The 17,980-nt window shown below is 50.8% G+C and overlaps 1 protein-coding gene across 13 annotated transcripts in view; it reads right to left on the reverse strand.

The window, feature by feature from the left end:
• ABCC4 (ATP binding cassette subfamily C member 4) overlaps positions 1-17,980 on the reverse strand; it is a 286,538-nt gene that overhangs the window by 206,095 nt on the left and 62,463 nt on the right. For all 13 annotated transcript variants that reach the window (XM_042979281.1, XM_042979303.1, XM_042979308.1 and 10 more), the window contains 2 exons: positions 8,931-9,041; positions 8,216-8,336 (listed from right to left, as the gene is read on the reverse strand). In XM_042979281.1, the coding sequence (XP_042835215.1) occupies positions 8,216-8,336; positions 8,931-8,986 (177 nt within the window). In that variant the 5' untranslated portion in view covers positions 8,987-9,041. The remainder of the gene's footprint in view (positions 1-8,215; positions 8,337-8,930; positions 9,042-17,980) is intronic.

The following is a 17,980-nucleotide window of genomic DNA, read 5'->3' on the forward strand; positions in this document are numbered from 1 at the left end:
AGAGGAACCCAGGCACAACTAAATGAGATACAACTGCTCAAAGTGCCCTAAAACCAACATAAACTAAGTATAAACTAAGATCACCCTTATTACAGAGGAGTCCTGTAGAATAGAGTCCTATTCTATTCTTGGTGTTTACTTTTTGAGAGAGAAAGAGCATATACACAAGCAGGAGAGGGGCAGAGAGAGAGAGAGAGAGAGAGAGAGAGAGAGAGAGAAAGAATGAGAATCCCAGGCAGGCTCCATGCTGTCAGCGCAAAGGCTGATGCCGGGCTTGAACTGACAAACTGAGATAATGACCTATGCCGAAGTCAGACACTCAAATGACTAAGCCACCCAGGTGCCCTGAGACTTATTCTATTCTTAGTGGCAGAGGCTAGTTTCACACAGGCTTGGAAAATCCATTGCTGCTTACAAACGACAATGGAGAACAAGGACTCCAAGTGAGTGAAACTTTTTTTTAATTTTTTTTTTTTTTAACATTTATTCACTTGTGAAAAACAGAGAGAGACAGAGCATGAGTAGGGGAGGGGCAGAGAGAGAGGGAGACACAGAATCCGAAGCAGGTTCCAGGCTCCGAGCTGTCAGCACAGAGCCCGACACAGGACTCGAACTCACAAGTCACTTAGGGGCACCTGGTGGCTCAGTCAGTTAAGCGTCTGACTTCGGCTCAGGTCATGATCTCACCACTCATGAGTTCGAGCTCCAAGTCGGGCTCTGTGCTGACAGCTCGGAGCCTGGAGCCTGCTTCGGTTCCGTGTCTCCCTCTCTGCCCCTCCCCTGCTCGCACTCTGTCTCTGTCTCTCTCTCTCTCTCAAAACTAAATAAACATTAAAAAAATTTTTCGGTAACCAGTCACCTACTTCCCTGACATCTTAAAGAAAACGCATGAGAAGCATCACCTTTATTTATGACTCGGGGGCGGTCATCACTGTGGATACTAACAACACTACACACCCAAGACCCGGCAGCGGGTACACAGCAGGTGCACCCAGCAGGTCTCCTGTCCACTTCCTCACCTCGCCTTCGCCAAGCAGTCCTTAATGGTCATTCATGACCCACCGTGTCAGCTACCAACAGCCACTCCTCAGCCCCCTGGGTTGAGCAGAGGCGAGGGGCTCTTGGAAGGATCAGTTAGGACATAAATGCAAAGGCCCTGGGGTGCCTGGGTGGCTCAGTCGGTTAAGCCTCTGACTCTTGATTTCGGCTCAGGTCATGATCTCACAGTGCGTGAGTTCGAGCCCTGAGTCGGGCTCCACGCTGACAGTGCGAAGCCTGCTTGGGATTCTCTCTCTCCCTCCCCCTCCCCTGCTCATGCTCTCTGTCTCTCTCTCTCTCTCTCTCAAAATAAAAAAACTTAAAAAAATGTTAAAAAAAATAAATGCAAAAACCCAGGAGCAGCTCTCCTGGAATCAGCCCTAAGTTGGGGTATAAACCACACTGGGGAATTCAAAGGATTTTGTTTACTTCTTGCCCATCAGCTGAGTTCCAGCCTGAAGATTTAGGCAAACGTTCGCCTCCCTACAGCCTCCACCTGGACCACACACAATCAGCAAAAGTGGCCTTGGCCAACGCCGGCAGCCGCCTGGGGCTATTTCCAAGCATCCCACGTAGCAGACCTAACCCCCGGGCACCCTTCCCCTGTCAGGGCAGGGGCACTGGGAGCACACCGGCAATGTGCGGCCTCCCCACCAACACAACAGGCAGTGACCGCGCCTCTCACAGCAAAGGCCCCGGGTGGCATGGGGAGGCAGTCCCCGCTACTGTCTGAGGCCTGCTCCCGAGGAGGCTTCAGGCTCCTCCTCTGGGCAGAAGGAGACTTGGTCGGTCCCCACCACGTCCCCATGGAGGTGCACACAGGCACCAGGCGGGCCGGGAACTCGCTGGCTGTTCCATTCGAGTTCGCGTTGGCCTGCAAGAACGCTGTGTTCAACATCAGCACGGAGCCGGTTTCTGCGAGCATTACAATCGTTCCTCAATCATCATGGGACAGAGATTCTCGCTCCTGTGAAATCCAACCTCAAAAGCCTCGCCCTAGCCTGCATCGAACGCCCTGCCTCTCTCCGCTGGTGCTGCCGGTAGTGCCCGGGAAAGGCCGTGCCCACGCTTTGGCTGGGAACCCTGCACCGCTTAGAAACCATGCATAATCAGCAAGCCTCAAGCTCTTCCAAAAATCCTATGGTTGAGTTCAGATCTTCCACGACCTAAAATACAAAGAGCAACAAGCAGCACAGAAGATCACAAAACAAGAAGCTGCTTCATAGAGTTTATTATCAAACTAACATGCCGGGGCACCTGGGTGGCTCAGTGAAGCGTGTGACTTCGGCTCAGGTCATGATCTCGCGGGCTGTGGGTTCGGGGTGCACTGTGCTGACAGCTTAGAGCCTGGGGCCTGCTTCGGATACTGTGTCCCTCCTCTCTCTCTGCACCTCCCTCACTTGCGCTTTGTCTGTCTCTGTCTCTCAAAAATAAACAGTAAAAAAATAAAAATAATAAACTAACATTCATCCTATCAAACTGAATAACTACCTTTAGTCACGGAAAAAAATAGCACCTGAAAGTGATTTTGAAATGTAACAGATCCTTAGTAGCTCCACCATCAAAACTCATTTCTAACTTCTCCAGAACAGCAGTGTGTCAGCCAGGCAAGTCTAGGAAAACAAGGGTCACGTGTGTCGGATTTCAGGCTCCTTTCGCTGTCAGAAAAGAACTCAAGGTTTACTTCCGGTTGAGCTCTAACACCGGGAGCTGCCTGAGCTTCCCGCCACAGGAGTAAGGGCTCTGGCGCGTGTTCTCTTAAAGACATGAAGTGAGAAGCGAGCTAGTCACCGGGCTCGGAGGCCACCGTCTCATTGTATACGGGAAACCGCCAAGATACGGGCCTCATCACAGCACGAAGGAGCAAGCGCCCTCCAGGCGGCAGCCCGGGTCCACTCCACACCTGACGTGTCCGCTGCCGGCACGGAGTCCACCCCAGACGGTCACTGCGCTACCTCGGGCCGGCTGCACACCGTGCGCGTGGGAACACGCCTGCACACCAGGGACTGACCGGGGTTCTCATCCTCACCAACGCACGCCCACTCGGAGGCTCACAGAGACACCATCTCTCAGCAGGGAGCCAGGTGTACCTGCTGGTAACAACAGAGAACTCGGCCTCTGCTCAGATCATCCAAGTGCCTTCTGAGGCTCCAGTCTTCCCACTGGCCGGTCTCCAGGAGCTCATCTAGAATGGTGTCTCAAGAATGTAGATGGATGTGGGGCGCCTGGGAGGCTCAGTCGGTTAAGCGTCTGACTCCCAATTTCGGCTCAGGTCATGATCCCACGGTTTGTGGGTTTGAGCCCTACGTTGGGCTCTGAGTTGATAGTGTGGAGCCCACTTTGGATTTTCTCTCTCTCTCTCTCTGCCTTTCTCCTGTTCACACACTCTCAAAATAAGTAAATAAACTTGAAAAGAGAAGAGAAGTAAAGAGAAGAAAAAAGGACATGGGAGGAGGGGGAAAGGGAGGGGGAGGCGAGGGGAGGCGAGGGGAGCAAAGCAAAGCAAAGCAAAACAAGAGTGTAGATGGATGTTTAAGACTTAGGCACAGGGCAACCACACCCTCGTCCACTTAGGGACAGTAAAGAGTAGAGGTGGCTTTCTAAAGGGCTCCTGGTTGATCTGAAGACACCATGCTGCTACTGCCAGTGTCGGCACCCTAGCCACTTCCGGCTCCCAGGGGACACTGTCACCTGAGCTCTACCCGACCCCTAATCTCGTTTTCTATCCAGGGAGTTTTTAGCCGTTTACTTTTAAGCCTAAGGCAGGTTCAAGATGCGTGCATCTGAGACCCTGAAGTCGAAGTCCTCAGAACAAGCCTTCCCGACACCGGATGAGCTTTCAGTCGTCCAGACGGTCAGGTTTCCTAAGTTAGAGCACCCACGACTGAGTCTCGGCTCCGTCCTTTATGCTTTGTGGGACACCGGGCACACCACAGAACTACCTGGTGCTGTGCGTCCTCTGCCCTACAGTGGGGAAAACAGTAATACTCGCCACCGTGTGGGAGCTGGCTACAAGAATGAAAGTAATGTTCCATGTAAAGCGCTTGTAGCAGTTGCTGACAGTTTCAAGTCCTTGTCATTCCCATGCTACCAGAGCCAGCTTACCACGGAGTGTGGGCCCCTGCGGAAACTGCTCCTAGTGGTACGACTCCCACTGAGTATGAACTGCTACTGCTGCTGCCGTTTCCACCAAGTATGAGCCTCCACCGCTGCTACTAATACTACTGCCGAGTGGGAGGCTCTACCGCTCCGCTGCCACCAAGAGGAGCAATACCACCAGTGAGAAAACTTCTGCTACAGCGTATGAGCCTCTGCCGCTGCTGCTAACGCGCCTGAGTGGGAGTCTCACCGCTCCTGCTGTAACACCAGTAATACTACCAGTAACAGTACCGCTGCTGCTACTACTGAGTGTGAGTCCTGCTGCTGCTGCTGACACTAGCAATCCCGGTGCTGAGGCTGAGCAACCACCAGTGCCGCCACCGCCGCCATGACTACTAACGGGTATGAGCCCCTCCCACCACCACCACCACCACCACCATGACTACTACCGGGTATGAGCCCTACCACCACCGCCACCGTGACTACTACCAGGTATGAGCCCCTCCCACCACCACCGCGACTACTACCGGGTATGAGCCCTCCCACCACCTCCACCAACGTGACTACTACCGGGTATGAGCCCCTCCCACCACCACCGCGACTACTACCGGGTATGAGCCCTACCACCACTTCCACCAGCGTGACTACTACTGGGTAAGAGCCCTACCACCACCTCCACCAACGTGACTACTACCGGGTATGAGCCCCTCCCACCACCTCCACCACCACCACCATGACTACTACCGGGTATGAGCCCTCCCACCACGGCCACCAACGTGACTACTACCAGGTATGAGCCCCTCCCACCACCACCGCGACTACTACCGGGTATGAGCCCTACCACCACTTCCACCAGCGTGACTACTACCGGGTATGAGCCCCTCCCACCACCTCCACCACCACCACCATGACTACTACCGGGTATGAGCCCTACCACCACCGCCACCGTGACTACTACTGGGTATGAGCCCCTCCCACCACCACCGCGACTACTACCGGGTATGAGCCCTCCCACCACCTCCACCAACGTGACTACTACCGGGTATGAGCCCCTCCCACCACCACCGCGACTACTACCGGGTATGAGCCCTACCACCACTTCCACCAGCGTGACTACTACTGGGTAAGAGCCCTACCACCACCTCCACCAACGTGACTACTACCGGGTATGAGCCCCTCCCACCACCTCCACCACCGCGACTACTACCGGGTATGAGCCCTCCCACCACCGCCACCAACGTGACTACTACCAGGTATGAGCCCCTCCCACCACCACCGCGACTACTACCGGGTATGAGCCCTACCACCACTTCCACCAGCGTGACTACTACTGGGTAAGAGCCCTACCACCACCTCCACCAACGTGACTACTACCGGGTATGAGCCCCTCCCACCACCTCCACCACCACCACCGCGACTACTACCGGGTATGAGCCCTCCCACCACCGCCACCAACGTGACTACTACCAGGTATGAGCCCCTCCCACCACCACCGCGACTACTACCGGGTATGAGCCCTACCACCACTTCCACCAGCGTGACTACTACTGGGTAAGAGCCCTACCACCACCTCCACCAACGTGACTACTACCGGGTATGAGCCCCTCCCACCACCTCCACCACCATGACTACTACCGGGTATGAGCCCTACCACCACCGCCACCGTGACTACTACCGGGTATGAGCCCCTCCCACCACCACCGCGACTACTACCGGGTATGAGCCCCACGTTTGCCAGACTCCACTCCCCGATAACCAACGTCCTAAAAGAGGCCGGCACTCTCACCAGCTGCACCCTCATCTAGCCCCCCATCCCAGCACCCCCAGCTCTCCCAGCAGTAGGTATTCCCAGGCTCAACGACTCAGTAATCGGTGCTCCCTGCACCAGAGTGGGGCCTATCCTCTCAGGGGGAAGCCCGGCCTCTGCACCTCATACCTCTTCTCCCAAACGCAGCAAAGATGCAGCTCATATTGAGATGGGTTCCAGTCACCGTGTGGGGCTTAGCGACCCACCCCAAGACGGCCGCAGCGCACTACAGTGAGGAAAGCCAGAGCATGGTCCAAACCCAGCCACAAGGGCCACCCTTCTGATCCCTCGTCTTCAGGACTTGTCACCAAGGGAAAGTACAGAACCGGGGGCAGCAGAGGAAGGCTGCTCCGGGACGCCGTCCGGCCCCAAGGTCCAAGGACACACGTGCCTGCCCACCCCCACCCAGACACGGGGCCCACGTCGAGGCTGCGGGACTCCCCACCAAGCAGAATCCATGAGCTCGATGCTCTGCGAGGTCAGCACCCATATCTGATGAGGAAATCCTGCACACACACCGGCCACGACAACACCAACCTGTCACCCTGTGTATTTCAAACTGAGATTTGCTGTGACCACATGGAAACACCATCACTGGGACCCCTGTCCACAGGTCAGTGACAAGCTGGGGCTGCCCGAGGAGCTCCTGTACCCTCTCCCACCAACCGCCCCCACCCCCCACCCTGTCAGTCCCACTGCTTTGCATCTCCACCCTGCCCTTAACAAGCCACAGCAGTATCTAGGTGGTGATGGGTGCCCCATATACTTGTCCCCACCCTCCGGCCAACCCGCCTTTGTCATCAATCTCCCAGGACCATCCAGTCCCCTGTCAGCTGACAGACCCTGTGGTTTCCTCCAGTTACACAGGACAGAGATCACCTACCTACACCCACTGCCCTTCAATACGACAGAGCCTTTTACATGGGAGCTGCCCCTCCCCCATACACACCAACCAGCCCACCCATCTCACGCCCAGCGCTCAGGACAAGTCAGCGCCCTTCTCCATCTAAAACAACATTTTCCCGGGGCACCTGGGTGGCTGAGTCGGTTAATCATCCGACTTCAGCTCAGGTCATGATCTCACAGTTTGTGAGTTCGAGTCCCACGTTAGGCTCTATGCTGACAACTCAGAGCCTGGAACCTGCTTCATATTCTCTCTCTACCCCTCCCCTGCTCATGCTCTGTCTCTCTCTCTCTCTCTCTCTCATAAATAAATAAACATTAAAAAAAAAAATTTTTTTTAATAAAATAAAACAACCTTTTCCCAGCAACCACAACTTCTATCCCTTCGACCCACAAACACTCACAGGGCCACCAACGTCCCTAAGGCAGTACTGAGGTACCAGAGAGCACGAGCCACCCAGGTGGGTTTGCAGCATGCTTCCAGCAGGCTGCAGCCCAGAACAGGCACAGGCTCACCGACACCGTGTCCAGGAGAACACAGTCTTACTGGAGGATCTGGACGGAGGCGCTTCAGGGTAATGGAGGTCAAGGACCTGATGACTTTCTGCCTTTGCTTTGCCTCCGCACATCACTCCTACGCGCACTGCAGTGCCGGGCTACCAAAGCTCCTCCTTCCAACCACCAATCCTCCCCAGTAACCGGGGACAGGAAACCAGAATGGGTCGTGTGTGAATCCTCCAGAATTCCTCCACAGACGGGGTTTTGGCTCGTAGTACATGTCCTTCTGCAAACAGCCCGGAGAGACATGTGTTCTCGGGAGCTCTGGCCGGCTCCACCCTCCACACAGAGCCCCGGGGCTCTGCTCCCCTGGAAGGGGGAGGCAGTAATACCTTCTTGGGAAAGCATTCATCAGATTTGGCCAGGTCAAATTAGCTGCTATTCGCTGAGCACCTGTAAAATGCTTTGTGTTACTCCGGGCTCTATCCAAAGTGAATTCCTCCAAACGAGAGCACGCATATTCCTTGAGGTTGTAGAGTCTTCTTTGGGTCAAGGATCACTGTTAGCATTTCTAACCCTTCCCACGCACCAGCAATATCCCAACATGCCATAAAACTTCAGAGCACCAGCCTTCCGCAACACTGCATTTCGATTGGTTAGAAGAAAAACAGTATCACCCCACCCCCGCCGGAGGCCCATTTAAGTATCTGCCCATTCTGAAGATGAACACGACCGCTGAGCTACATCATGTTTCCCAGACGTGTTCTATCGTCAGACCGTAACCCACCTGCCTCTGTCCCCGGCAATGCTGCCATCTGTGTACCCATCCGCACACACTGGAAAACAACACACTGTGTGTAGAAGTTTTACCTCCATTAGCGTAAAAATTCCCAAAACTAAGTAGGATTTCCAGTAACACTTTATGATCGCTTTCGTTAAGGAAGGCTTCCGTGCATCTTTCTCGGCTCTCAAAACTTCTTTATCCCAGTACCTGCAAGAGAAACAAAAGAACAGTGAGAAACCACACACCCGGCTACAGGGCCGAACGGGGGGGGGGGGGGGGGGGGGGGGGGGGGGGGGGGACGACGACAAATCAAAAGCTACGTGTTTACAGGACATTCTGTTTATCATAGGGCACTCTGTGGCTGCTTCACTGGCACTGCTAAACGTGTGCAGGGCTCCTAAAAGATGTGTGGTGCGGAACCTGAAGCACCAGAAAAACATGCCTTGAGGGAGAAAGTTCCAGTCTCAGGAAACAAGTCACGGCCAAGCGCTGCTGGATTTACAGCACCATGAGCAAGCCAGTAAGGCAGACCTGAGTCCAGACAGCCTCCTCCAGTGATACCGTCTCCGGGACAGATCCTGGCATCCAGGGCCTCTGCTGCTGGCAACTGCCACCCCACAAATGCACAGGAAACATGCTTTCCCCAGCCACCAAAGTAGGCTAAGCCCAGGGACAGCCTAAGGGGAGGTGAGTGTACCGCATTAGGAAAGGAAGCTCAGGCCAGACCCATCCCAAACCAGGAGACACACACTTAGAAATTCTCATTCCTCCTCACCCGGCTCATTCCTGCCCATGGCTTACCCTTGCAACTCCTCTCCAAGATGCTTTGAGCGATCTTCTGGAAGCACCGAATACATATCATCTTCTTCTAACCTCCGTTTGTGACCGATTTTAAACAAGGGGTTCAGCCACCTGTTAAAAATTAAGAGAAAAGAAGAGTGACACAGATCCAAATTACACATCTGTCTTGTTAGAACTTACATTCATCGGGTTTCTTAAAAAAAAGGGGGGGGGGGGCTCCAAAAGACAAATACTGTACGATTTCACTTATATGTGGAATCTAGAAACAAAATGAACAAACAAAAAGCAGAGCAGAAACAGACCCATAAATACAGAAAACAAACTGATGTTGCCAGAAGGGAGGGGGCTGTGCAAAAGGTGGGGTTGAAGGTTCAGGCTTCCAGTTACAGAATGAGGAAGTCACACGGATGAAAGGCACAGCATTGGGAATATAGTTAATGGTGTTGACTTTTTTACTAGGATTTTATTTTTAAGTAATCTCTACACCCATCGTGGGGCTCAAACTCACAACCCAACGTCAAGAATTGCATGCTCTACCCACTCAGCCGCCAGGCGCTCCCAGTCAGTGGTGTTGTCATAGTGATGTATGGTGACAGATGGTCGCCAAGCTTGTGGTGAGCACAGCATAACCTGTACACCTGAAACTAAAGTAATATCCTGTGACAACTATACTTCAAATTTTTTGAAAGTTTACATTTTATTAAACTTTTTTTTAAATGTCTATTTAGGGGCGCCTGGGTGGCTCAGTCGGTTAAGCATCCGATTTCGGCTCAGGTCATGATCTCACAGTTCGTGAGTTCGAGCCCCGCGTCGGGCTCTGTGCTGACAGCTCAGAGCCTGGAGCCTGCTTCACATTCTGTGTCTCCCTCTCTGCCCCTTCCCTGCTCATGCTGTGTCTCTCTCTGTCTGAAAAATAAATAAACATTTAAAAAAAATGTCTAATTTTGAGAGAGAGAGAGAGAGCACATGAACATGAGTAGGGGCGAAGTGGGGAGGGCAGGGGACAAGAGAGGATATGAAGCAGGCTCTGGGCTGACAGCAGAGAGCCCAGTGCAGGGCTCAAACTCAGCAACTGTGAGATCATGACCTGAGCCAAAAAATTAAGAGTTGGACGCTTAACTGACTGAGCCACCCAGGCGCCCCTGAAAGTGTACATTTTAAATATAGAGATATGGAGGGGAAAATAAATGTGTGTGTGAGTAGACACGCGCACACACACACACACACACACACACACACACACACACACACACACACAGCTCTATCCACTGAGAGACCCTGGGAACACTGACACTCCAGCAGCAAAAAGCATTCCAGAGCCCAGATTCTGGGTTTTGTTTTTGTTTTGTTTTTTTTTACCATAAGGAAAAACAAAAATAGTTTTCCTTATGATGAGAACTTTTAAGATCTACTCTCTTAGCAACTTCCAAATACGTAATACAGAATTATTAACTATAGTCACCATGCCGTCCGTTACATCCCCAGGACTTACTTACTTCATAACTACAAGTTTATGCCTTTTGGCCTCCTGCACCCAGATCCTGGGTTTTTCAGTATCTTTCTTCCCTAAAGAAACCAGGTCTCCTTGAAGAAATGTCTCATTTCCAGGTTTGGGCAATATGCGGAAGCACCTGACGATTAGCTTTTCTAATTGTCATGTAAGTGCCTGGCATTAAGCTTCTGATTGCCGAGGCATTCACTGGGAGTCATTCCATCTCAAATAAAGACAGCCACACTGAATCAAGAGCCACATTACACCACCCATAAAGTTCCCTCTTCTTGTAAGAAAACTCAGGATTAGGGGTGCCTAGGTGGCTCAGTCGGTCAAGCGTCCAACTTCGGCTCAGGTCAAGAAGATCTCACGGTTCATGAGTTCGAGCCCCACATCAGGCTCTGTGCTGGCAGCTCAGAGCTTGGAGCCTGCTCCAGTTCTGTGTCTCCCTCTCTCTGCCCCTCCCCTGCTCGTGCTGTGCCCCTCTCTCTCTCTCTCTCTCTCTCTCTCTCTCTCTCTCTCTCTCTCTCTCTCAAAAATGAACATTAAAAAAAATTTCTTTTGTAAAGAAAACTCAGGATGACAGAGATAACTGACCATCTCTGACCGCTGGCTTTTCCCATGCCTTTATTCCCACTTATGCTCTCAGTTCACCAAGAAAGAGTGAACTTGCAAAACCCCAGGCACCCTACCCAACCTCTGTAGAGGCAGAACCCCAGATCCAGGTGTGTGCATGCCCAGGCATGCCGTGCACTCTCTAGAACCTATGGGTAATAAACCTTGTCATTTCTAAAGTTCCCTGATGGTTATCGCTGAGACGCGTCTTGCAACCACGAGAATCACACGGGCTGGTCCGACCACAACACCGGCTGCAAAAGGGACAATGCCCTCGGGGCTGTCACAAAAGTAGCAGAGCCCAGGTGAGCGGTGTCCCAGGCTTTCCTGACAAGGGCACCTCCCTTCACAGGCTGACACGAGCACAGAACAGGCAGAGAAAGCTTGAGATGAGCCCACAACACCTTACACTCAAGGAATCACGAAGATGCGTCCAAAAGACAGAGGAGACTGTGCAAAGGGCTCTCACCAGACAAATCTGGGATGCTCCCAGCATCACGTAATAAATGGCGAGGAGTCAAACCATTAAGTAACAGAAGAATCCATGAATCCTTACTGCCACAGAAACGCGAGAGAAGAGAAAGCTCTTGCATTCTAGAATGCAAATATAGAAGGAACCACGGAGTTAGGAAATTACCAATGAAGTTAAAACTCATGGGTGTAAGTCTGATGTGGAACACGGTACTTGTATAATTCCAAATGATCTCTACGAATTACTAATTATGAAACAAAAAAATAACTGTACAGAGGATCAAAAAAAAAAAAAAAAACCTATACATAGGCTCCCGGGTGGCTCAATCAGTTAAGTGTCCGACTTTGACTCAGGTCATGATCTCACAGTTCGTGAGTTCGAGCCCCACATTGGGCTCTGCGCGGACAGTGAGGAGCTTGCTTGGAATCTCTCTCAACCCCTCTCTCTGCCCCTCCCCTGCTTGCTCTGTCTCTCCCAAAATAAACTTAAAAAAATTTTTTTAAAGATTAAAAGAAAAAAAACCTCTGCAAATCCATTATGTATTATTTAGATGACAACAATTAATATGCAGAGACGGCCTAACGATGAACACCATTTCACCGATTCACCAGGGTAAGGAAATTTCTGAGGCCAGACAATAATAGCCTGTGAAAGTAGAGATTCTACTTCTCTTATTCATTGCTTTATCCCTAGCATGATACTGGATACCAAAGAGGTGCTCCAGAATTTGTTGTTGAATAAATGCATGTCTACGAATCATGAAGCAAAAAAGAGAAACCGACCTTCAGATTTTGCTAACCCTGGTAGCCTGGTACCTCCAAAGAAGCCCAGTTCAGGAGCTGGAAGGCTGGATTCTGGTCCCAGACTGCCCCTGCTCCAATTCTACAAATTCAGCACCTCCACGACCCTTTGCCAGTCACCTAGTATCTCGGTGTCTCAATTTCCTTCCAAGAGAAAAGTACAGATCTGTGAGCTTTAACCACCAAACAGCTTGAAACATACTGGGTCATTTATTCCCTGCAGAAAACGCTCATGCAATTAGCAGTGGAACTTACCCAGATGAGGACACCCTGCCCTGAAAGGCCCTCTTTAAAATTCTGGTTTTGAAGAGAAAAAGATGCTTTTCGTTAGGAAAATGGACATCAAAACCACATGAGACATCAGCTCACACATATCAGCAGGGCTACGGTCAGAAAATAAATATCTAGTTGGGTGAGAACATGGAGAAACTGGAACCCTGGCGCAGAGCGGTGGAAACGTAAAATGGTGGGGTCACAAGGGACAAATATTACGATTCCACTTACAGGAGGTACTTAGAGTCGTCAGATATGGAGAGACAGAAAGAACTGTGGTTGCCGGGGGGCCAGGGGAGGAAGGGGAAACTGGAAGCTCGCACTTGACGAAACACCAATGCAAGATGAAAACTGTTAGGTAACAGTGTGAATGCATTTAACACGACTGAACTGTACACTTAAAATGGTGAGGGGGGTGGGGCGGTGTCCGGGTGGCTCAGTCGGTTAAGCTTCCGACTTCGGCTCAGCTCGTGATCTCACAGTTCATGGTTCAAGCCCCACATTGGGCTCCATGCTGACAGCACAGAGCCTGCTTGGGATTCTCTCTCTCCCTCTCTCTCTGCCCCTCTCCCGACTCAGGTTCTATCACTCTCTCTCAAATAAATAAATATTTAAAAAGATAAAAAGATGGCAAACTTTACGTTACATGTATTTTACCACAATTTTTTTTTAATTTAATGAGAAAAAAATTCTGCTAGGTGTACCACCGGAGGAACTCCAGACTTTGCTAACTTTCTGGTGGTATGATCTTGAATTAGCCACACAATCTCTCAGTACTGGCCTCTGGGAAACAGGGAGAACACCTCCCAAGGCTGCTGAGGGCGTCAGCCGGGGTTTCTTTCAATACCACAAACACCCACCCAACATGCAGCCACTCTGGAAAACAGTATAGAGGTTCCTCAAAAAGTTAAAATAGAACTACCTACTAACTAACCAACTAGCAACTGCACTACTAGATATTTATCCAAAGGATACAAAAGTAGTGATTCGAAGGGGCACATGCACTCCGATGTTTATATCAGTGCTGTCAACAACAGCCAAACTATGGAGAGAGCCCAAATGTCCACTGACAGACGAATGGATAAAGAAGATGTGGTGTATACATACATTGGAATACTGCTCTGCCATCAAAAAGAGTGAAATCTCGCCATTTGCAACGACATGGATGGAACGAGTGTATTATGCTAAGTGAAATAAGTCAGTCAGATAAAGACAAATACTGGATGATTTCACTTCTATGTGGAATTTAAGAAACAAAACAGATGAACATAGGGGAAGGAAAGGAAAAATCAGATAAAAACAGAGAGGGAGGGGCACTTGCGTGGCTCAGTCAGTTAAGTGTCTGACTTTGGCTCAGGTCACGATTTCCCGGTTCTGGCTCAGTTTCTGTGCTGACAGCTCAGAGCCTGGAGGCTGCCTCAGATTCCGTGTCTCCCTCTCTCTCTGCCCATCCCCCCACTCACACTTGGTCTCTCTCTCAAAAATAAATTAAAAAATTAATTTAAATATTTATATAATATATATAATTTATAATTATATATTATATATAATTAATATTAAATTTTTTTTTTTTTAAAGCAGAGGGAAACAAACCATAAGAGACTCTTAAATACAGAGAACAAACTGAGGGTTGCTGGAGGGGAGGTTAGTCACTGGGAGGGGCTAGATGGGAGATGGGCATTAAAGAAGGCACTTGTGGGGATGAGCACTGGTGATGAATCACTAAATTCTACTCCTGAAACCAACACTATGTCAACTAATTTGAATTTAAATTAAATAAGTAAATAAAAATAACACGAAATCTACCCTCTTAAAAAAAACACACCAAATACCAGCAGTTATGATGACACAGCTCTTAATCACATTTGGGCCCCCTTAAAAAGGCTCTAATAACTTAGATGAAGTTAATTAAGCAAACTTTTTCTTTCACTACAGCCCTCCCAATGCCCAAATCCCAAAAAGCCAGGCTGAGCCCCGTGGACACCAGAAAAGGCCAAAAGCTTGCTTTTCCATCTGATGGCAAACATACTTAAGTAAGGACTGGACACAGAGACCTGAGACAACAGACCTCTGAATGTCGACTTATCTTTTCTCCCCGGGGACATTTAGCCAACAATTCCAGACCACTGGGGATTGAGCCAGCTCCACCCCAACAGTCCTTCCCTCCACAGCTTACTCTCTCCTTCCTGCCTCCTGCACAGCACTGAACACAGCAGTGTGTTTTCCTCCAGTCCACCAGACCATCAGCCCTTCAGGGCAATGACGACTCACACACCACTTGGACTCACTCCCAAGCACAGAGCCTGGTATGTCATGGTGCCTGGGCACAGATGTCCCAGGAATCCATCCAGTGCAAGAATCCAGCCAGTGCAATACGGGAACACCTACCCTGCAGGTGAGCTATCTCAAAATGGGTCACCACCCCAGTTCCCTCCACCCCAGGGCCCATATTGCGGGCCCTGACCTCGACTTTGGGGCTTCCAGGGCTCACAGCTGTCCTTCCTATTTTCCTCCACTCCCACCAGCTAATCCATATCTCTTTATTGGGTCCCTTGCCCCCGCACCATCACCAACACAGAGACTATATAACCATCATGCATGGATTACTGTCCTAATCCCCTTCTTTAAAAAAATATTGTGTTCAATTCAGGAAGTGAGAAGAATCATGAGTAAGATCCTACTCCTGCTGGTCAACTCACAAGGTCTTAAAGGGATTAAATCACCATTGTTTGGAACCAGCAAGGAGACAACCAGCAGGTGATACCCTATCTAGTTAGTATAGCCAGCATGGCTACCACTAGACAGAGGAGTCAGTCATCACCCAAGATCCCCTCTGAGCCCAAGAGCGCCTGATGCGGACTCTTCTGCAAAGATCTGGCCATGAGTGCCCATTTAATCAAATGCTTTCTTCCAAACTGTTAAACCTCATCCCTCATAAAGGAGGACACTTTATCCCCATAAAGGAAGTTCCTCCTTCCAAGCTGCCATCAGCAGTCTGACTGCCGTCCCCAACTCTCCCTCCCAGCCCTCCATAGGAAACTCTCCTGTGACCAGCAAACTCCCCTGGGCCCTCAGCTCCTTGCTCTTAGCACACGCCTGGCTGGCCCCTCGGACACAACTTTTCCTGCAGCCTCAGGATGGCCCTTCAGGATACCAGTTCTGTTTTCTAGCCTCATACCCGGTCCATGCCTCCTAGCCGTAAACACCCCTGGCACCTGCTATCACTGCTGCACCTACAACATTCTCTGTCACTGTCATTCTTCCAGGGTTTCCCTTCACCCCAACTCCCTGCATCACCGGAAGTGGCTTCCAAACCCAATACAAACAGCACCCCAAACCCCAGCTATTCACATTCTGGTTCTCATCTCTTCTGGAACCTTCCTCTCAATCTTCTGATGAATACAAAGATGGGCTTCCAGACCCCACCATGCTCATCAGTGCCTGTGACTGTGCACCTGCCATCCTCTTACTTACTCTGCAAGCCGCTCCCTGGAGTGCAGCCTTGTGCTTTCCCTAGGGGACAGCAATCCACCCCCTGCCTTCCAATACCATCCACCTGCCGGCAGTCAGACCTCTCCCACCAAACCCCAGATTCCCAGGGCTAAATGCCCACTTGTCATCTCCTCTCAGATGCCAAAGAGGTAGCTCCCTTTAACGTCTACAGCGGAACTCCTGATTTCCCCGCCAAAACCATTCTTCCCCATCTCTGTAAATATCAACCTCCAAAACAAGAGCCCACCATTCAAACCTGAAGCCTGGTAGTCACTGGATGCCTCCCTGCCCCTCAGCCAACCCACCAACTACTCCCGTAGCTGCTACCTCCTGACCCCATCCACTTTTGGCACCTCTGCTCCCCGCACTGGGTCTTGGGGCCGCAGCAGCCTGCTAACTCACCTGCCTGCTTGCACTCTTGGTTTCCCTGTCTTTCTACAGAAACGCCAGAATGATTTCTTAAAAACACAAGGCTATGCTGTTCTGCCGCAGCAGAATTACACCTAACCTCCTTCCTACCGAGGTGGCATGCATGACCGGGTCCCTCCTGGATCACCAGCCCCATCTCCAGCCTAGTCCCCCACCCCCATCCCTGTTCGGTGTTCCAGCACCGGCCTCAGTGGTTCCCAGGTCCTGTTTGCTGTTCCCTTTGCTGAGAACAAATGTTGTTCCCCATTTTCTCCCACAGCTGTGCCTTCTCTCCTCCAGGTCCCAAACTAACAGCCACCTCCACCGCAAAACCTAGGCTACCGTCTCTTAAAAAAACAAACACATACGATTCCCTCCTTTATTTCCCTCTTCTAACCTTCTTTACCTACTTACTACAATCTATTTGTTGAGAGAGAAAAAAAAATCCATTTATTTTGTGGATTTATCTCTCTCCCCTCTAGAGCAAGAGTTCCATGAGGGCAAGACAGTCCTTCTGTGGTGTTCCCTGTGCCTGGCACATAGGGAGTCAGTCACTCAAAACTCTCCCCTGGTTGAGAAGTGGGGGCAGAGAACATTCTTAGGACCCTGGCTAAGCTCTTGTAGGAGAAGGGGAATGTGGAAGTCATTTGAGGTCAGTAAATCATTCAACGAATGCCCTAACCCCACTCAAGTAAGTCATTTATTATTGAAAGAATGTATTTTAAAGTACTTCTACCTGTGGCTAATTATTAATCATTGGCTAATTTGCCCTGGAGATTCTGCCAACCTGTCACTGGAAACTCCTGTGGCCCAACCTGGGCAGAGCTGGGGGGGGGCGGGGGGTGGGGACAGGGGGTGGAGGGAGGTGGAGTGGTCAGGGTCAAGGACACCCCAGAGCAGGGACTGGGAGGAGGGACAAATGAGAGGCACACAGATCTCACAGTAAGACCCACCCTACCTTGGGCACCTGGGTGGCTCAGTCGGTTCAGCGTCCCACTCTTGGTTTTGGTTCAGGTCATGATCTCAGAGTTTCATGGGTTCAAATCCTGTATCAGGCTCTGCGCTGACAGCATGGAGCCTGCTTGGGATTCTCTCTCTCCCCCTCGCTCTCTGCCCCTCCGCCACTTGTGCTATCTCTCTCTCAAAATAAACTAACTAAAAATGTTTTAAAAAAAGACCCACCCTACATTATTTGAACACCCTTCCACTGAAAGCAGGGGTTCGTATGCTCAGCACTCCTGACATCTTGGGCTGGATGCTTTAGTCGTAGGGGGCTGACGAGCAGCATCCCTGGACTCTACCCTCAAGATGCCAGGAGCATCTCCCCACCCCAGGTTGTGACAACCAAAAACATCTCCAGACGTTGCCTGGATGGCAAAATCCCCTGGGCCAGAACCACTGTCCCAAGCTTTTTGTGTTTCTAGAAAAGCCATAAAACGTTCCTTCAAATGTTGGCCCCAGAGAGTACCCACAGGCCACTCCTAGTCGTCCCTTAGCC

This window comes from Panthera tigris, chromosome A1, assembly GCF_018350195.1.
Source record: "Panthera tigris isolate Pti1 chromosome A1, P.tigris_Pti1_mat1.1, whole genome shotgun sequence".
NCBI lineage: Eukaryota > Metazoa > Chordata > Mammalia > Carnivora > Felidae > Panthera > Panthera tigris.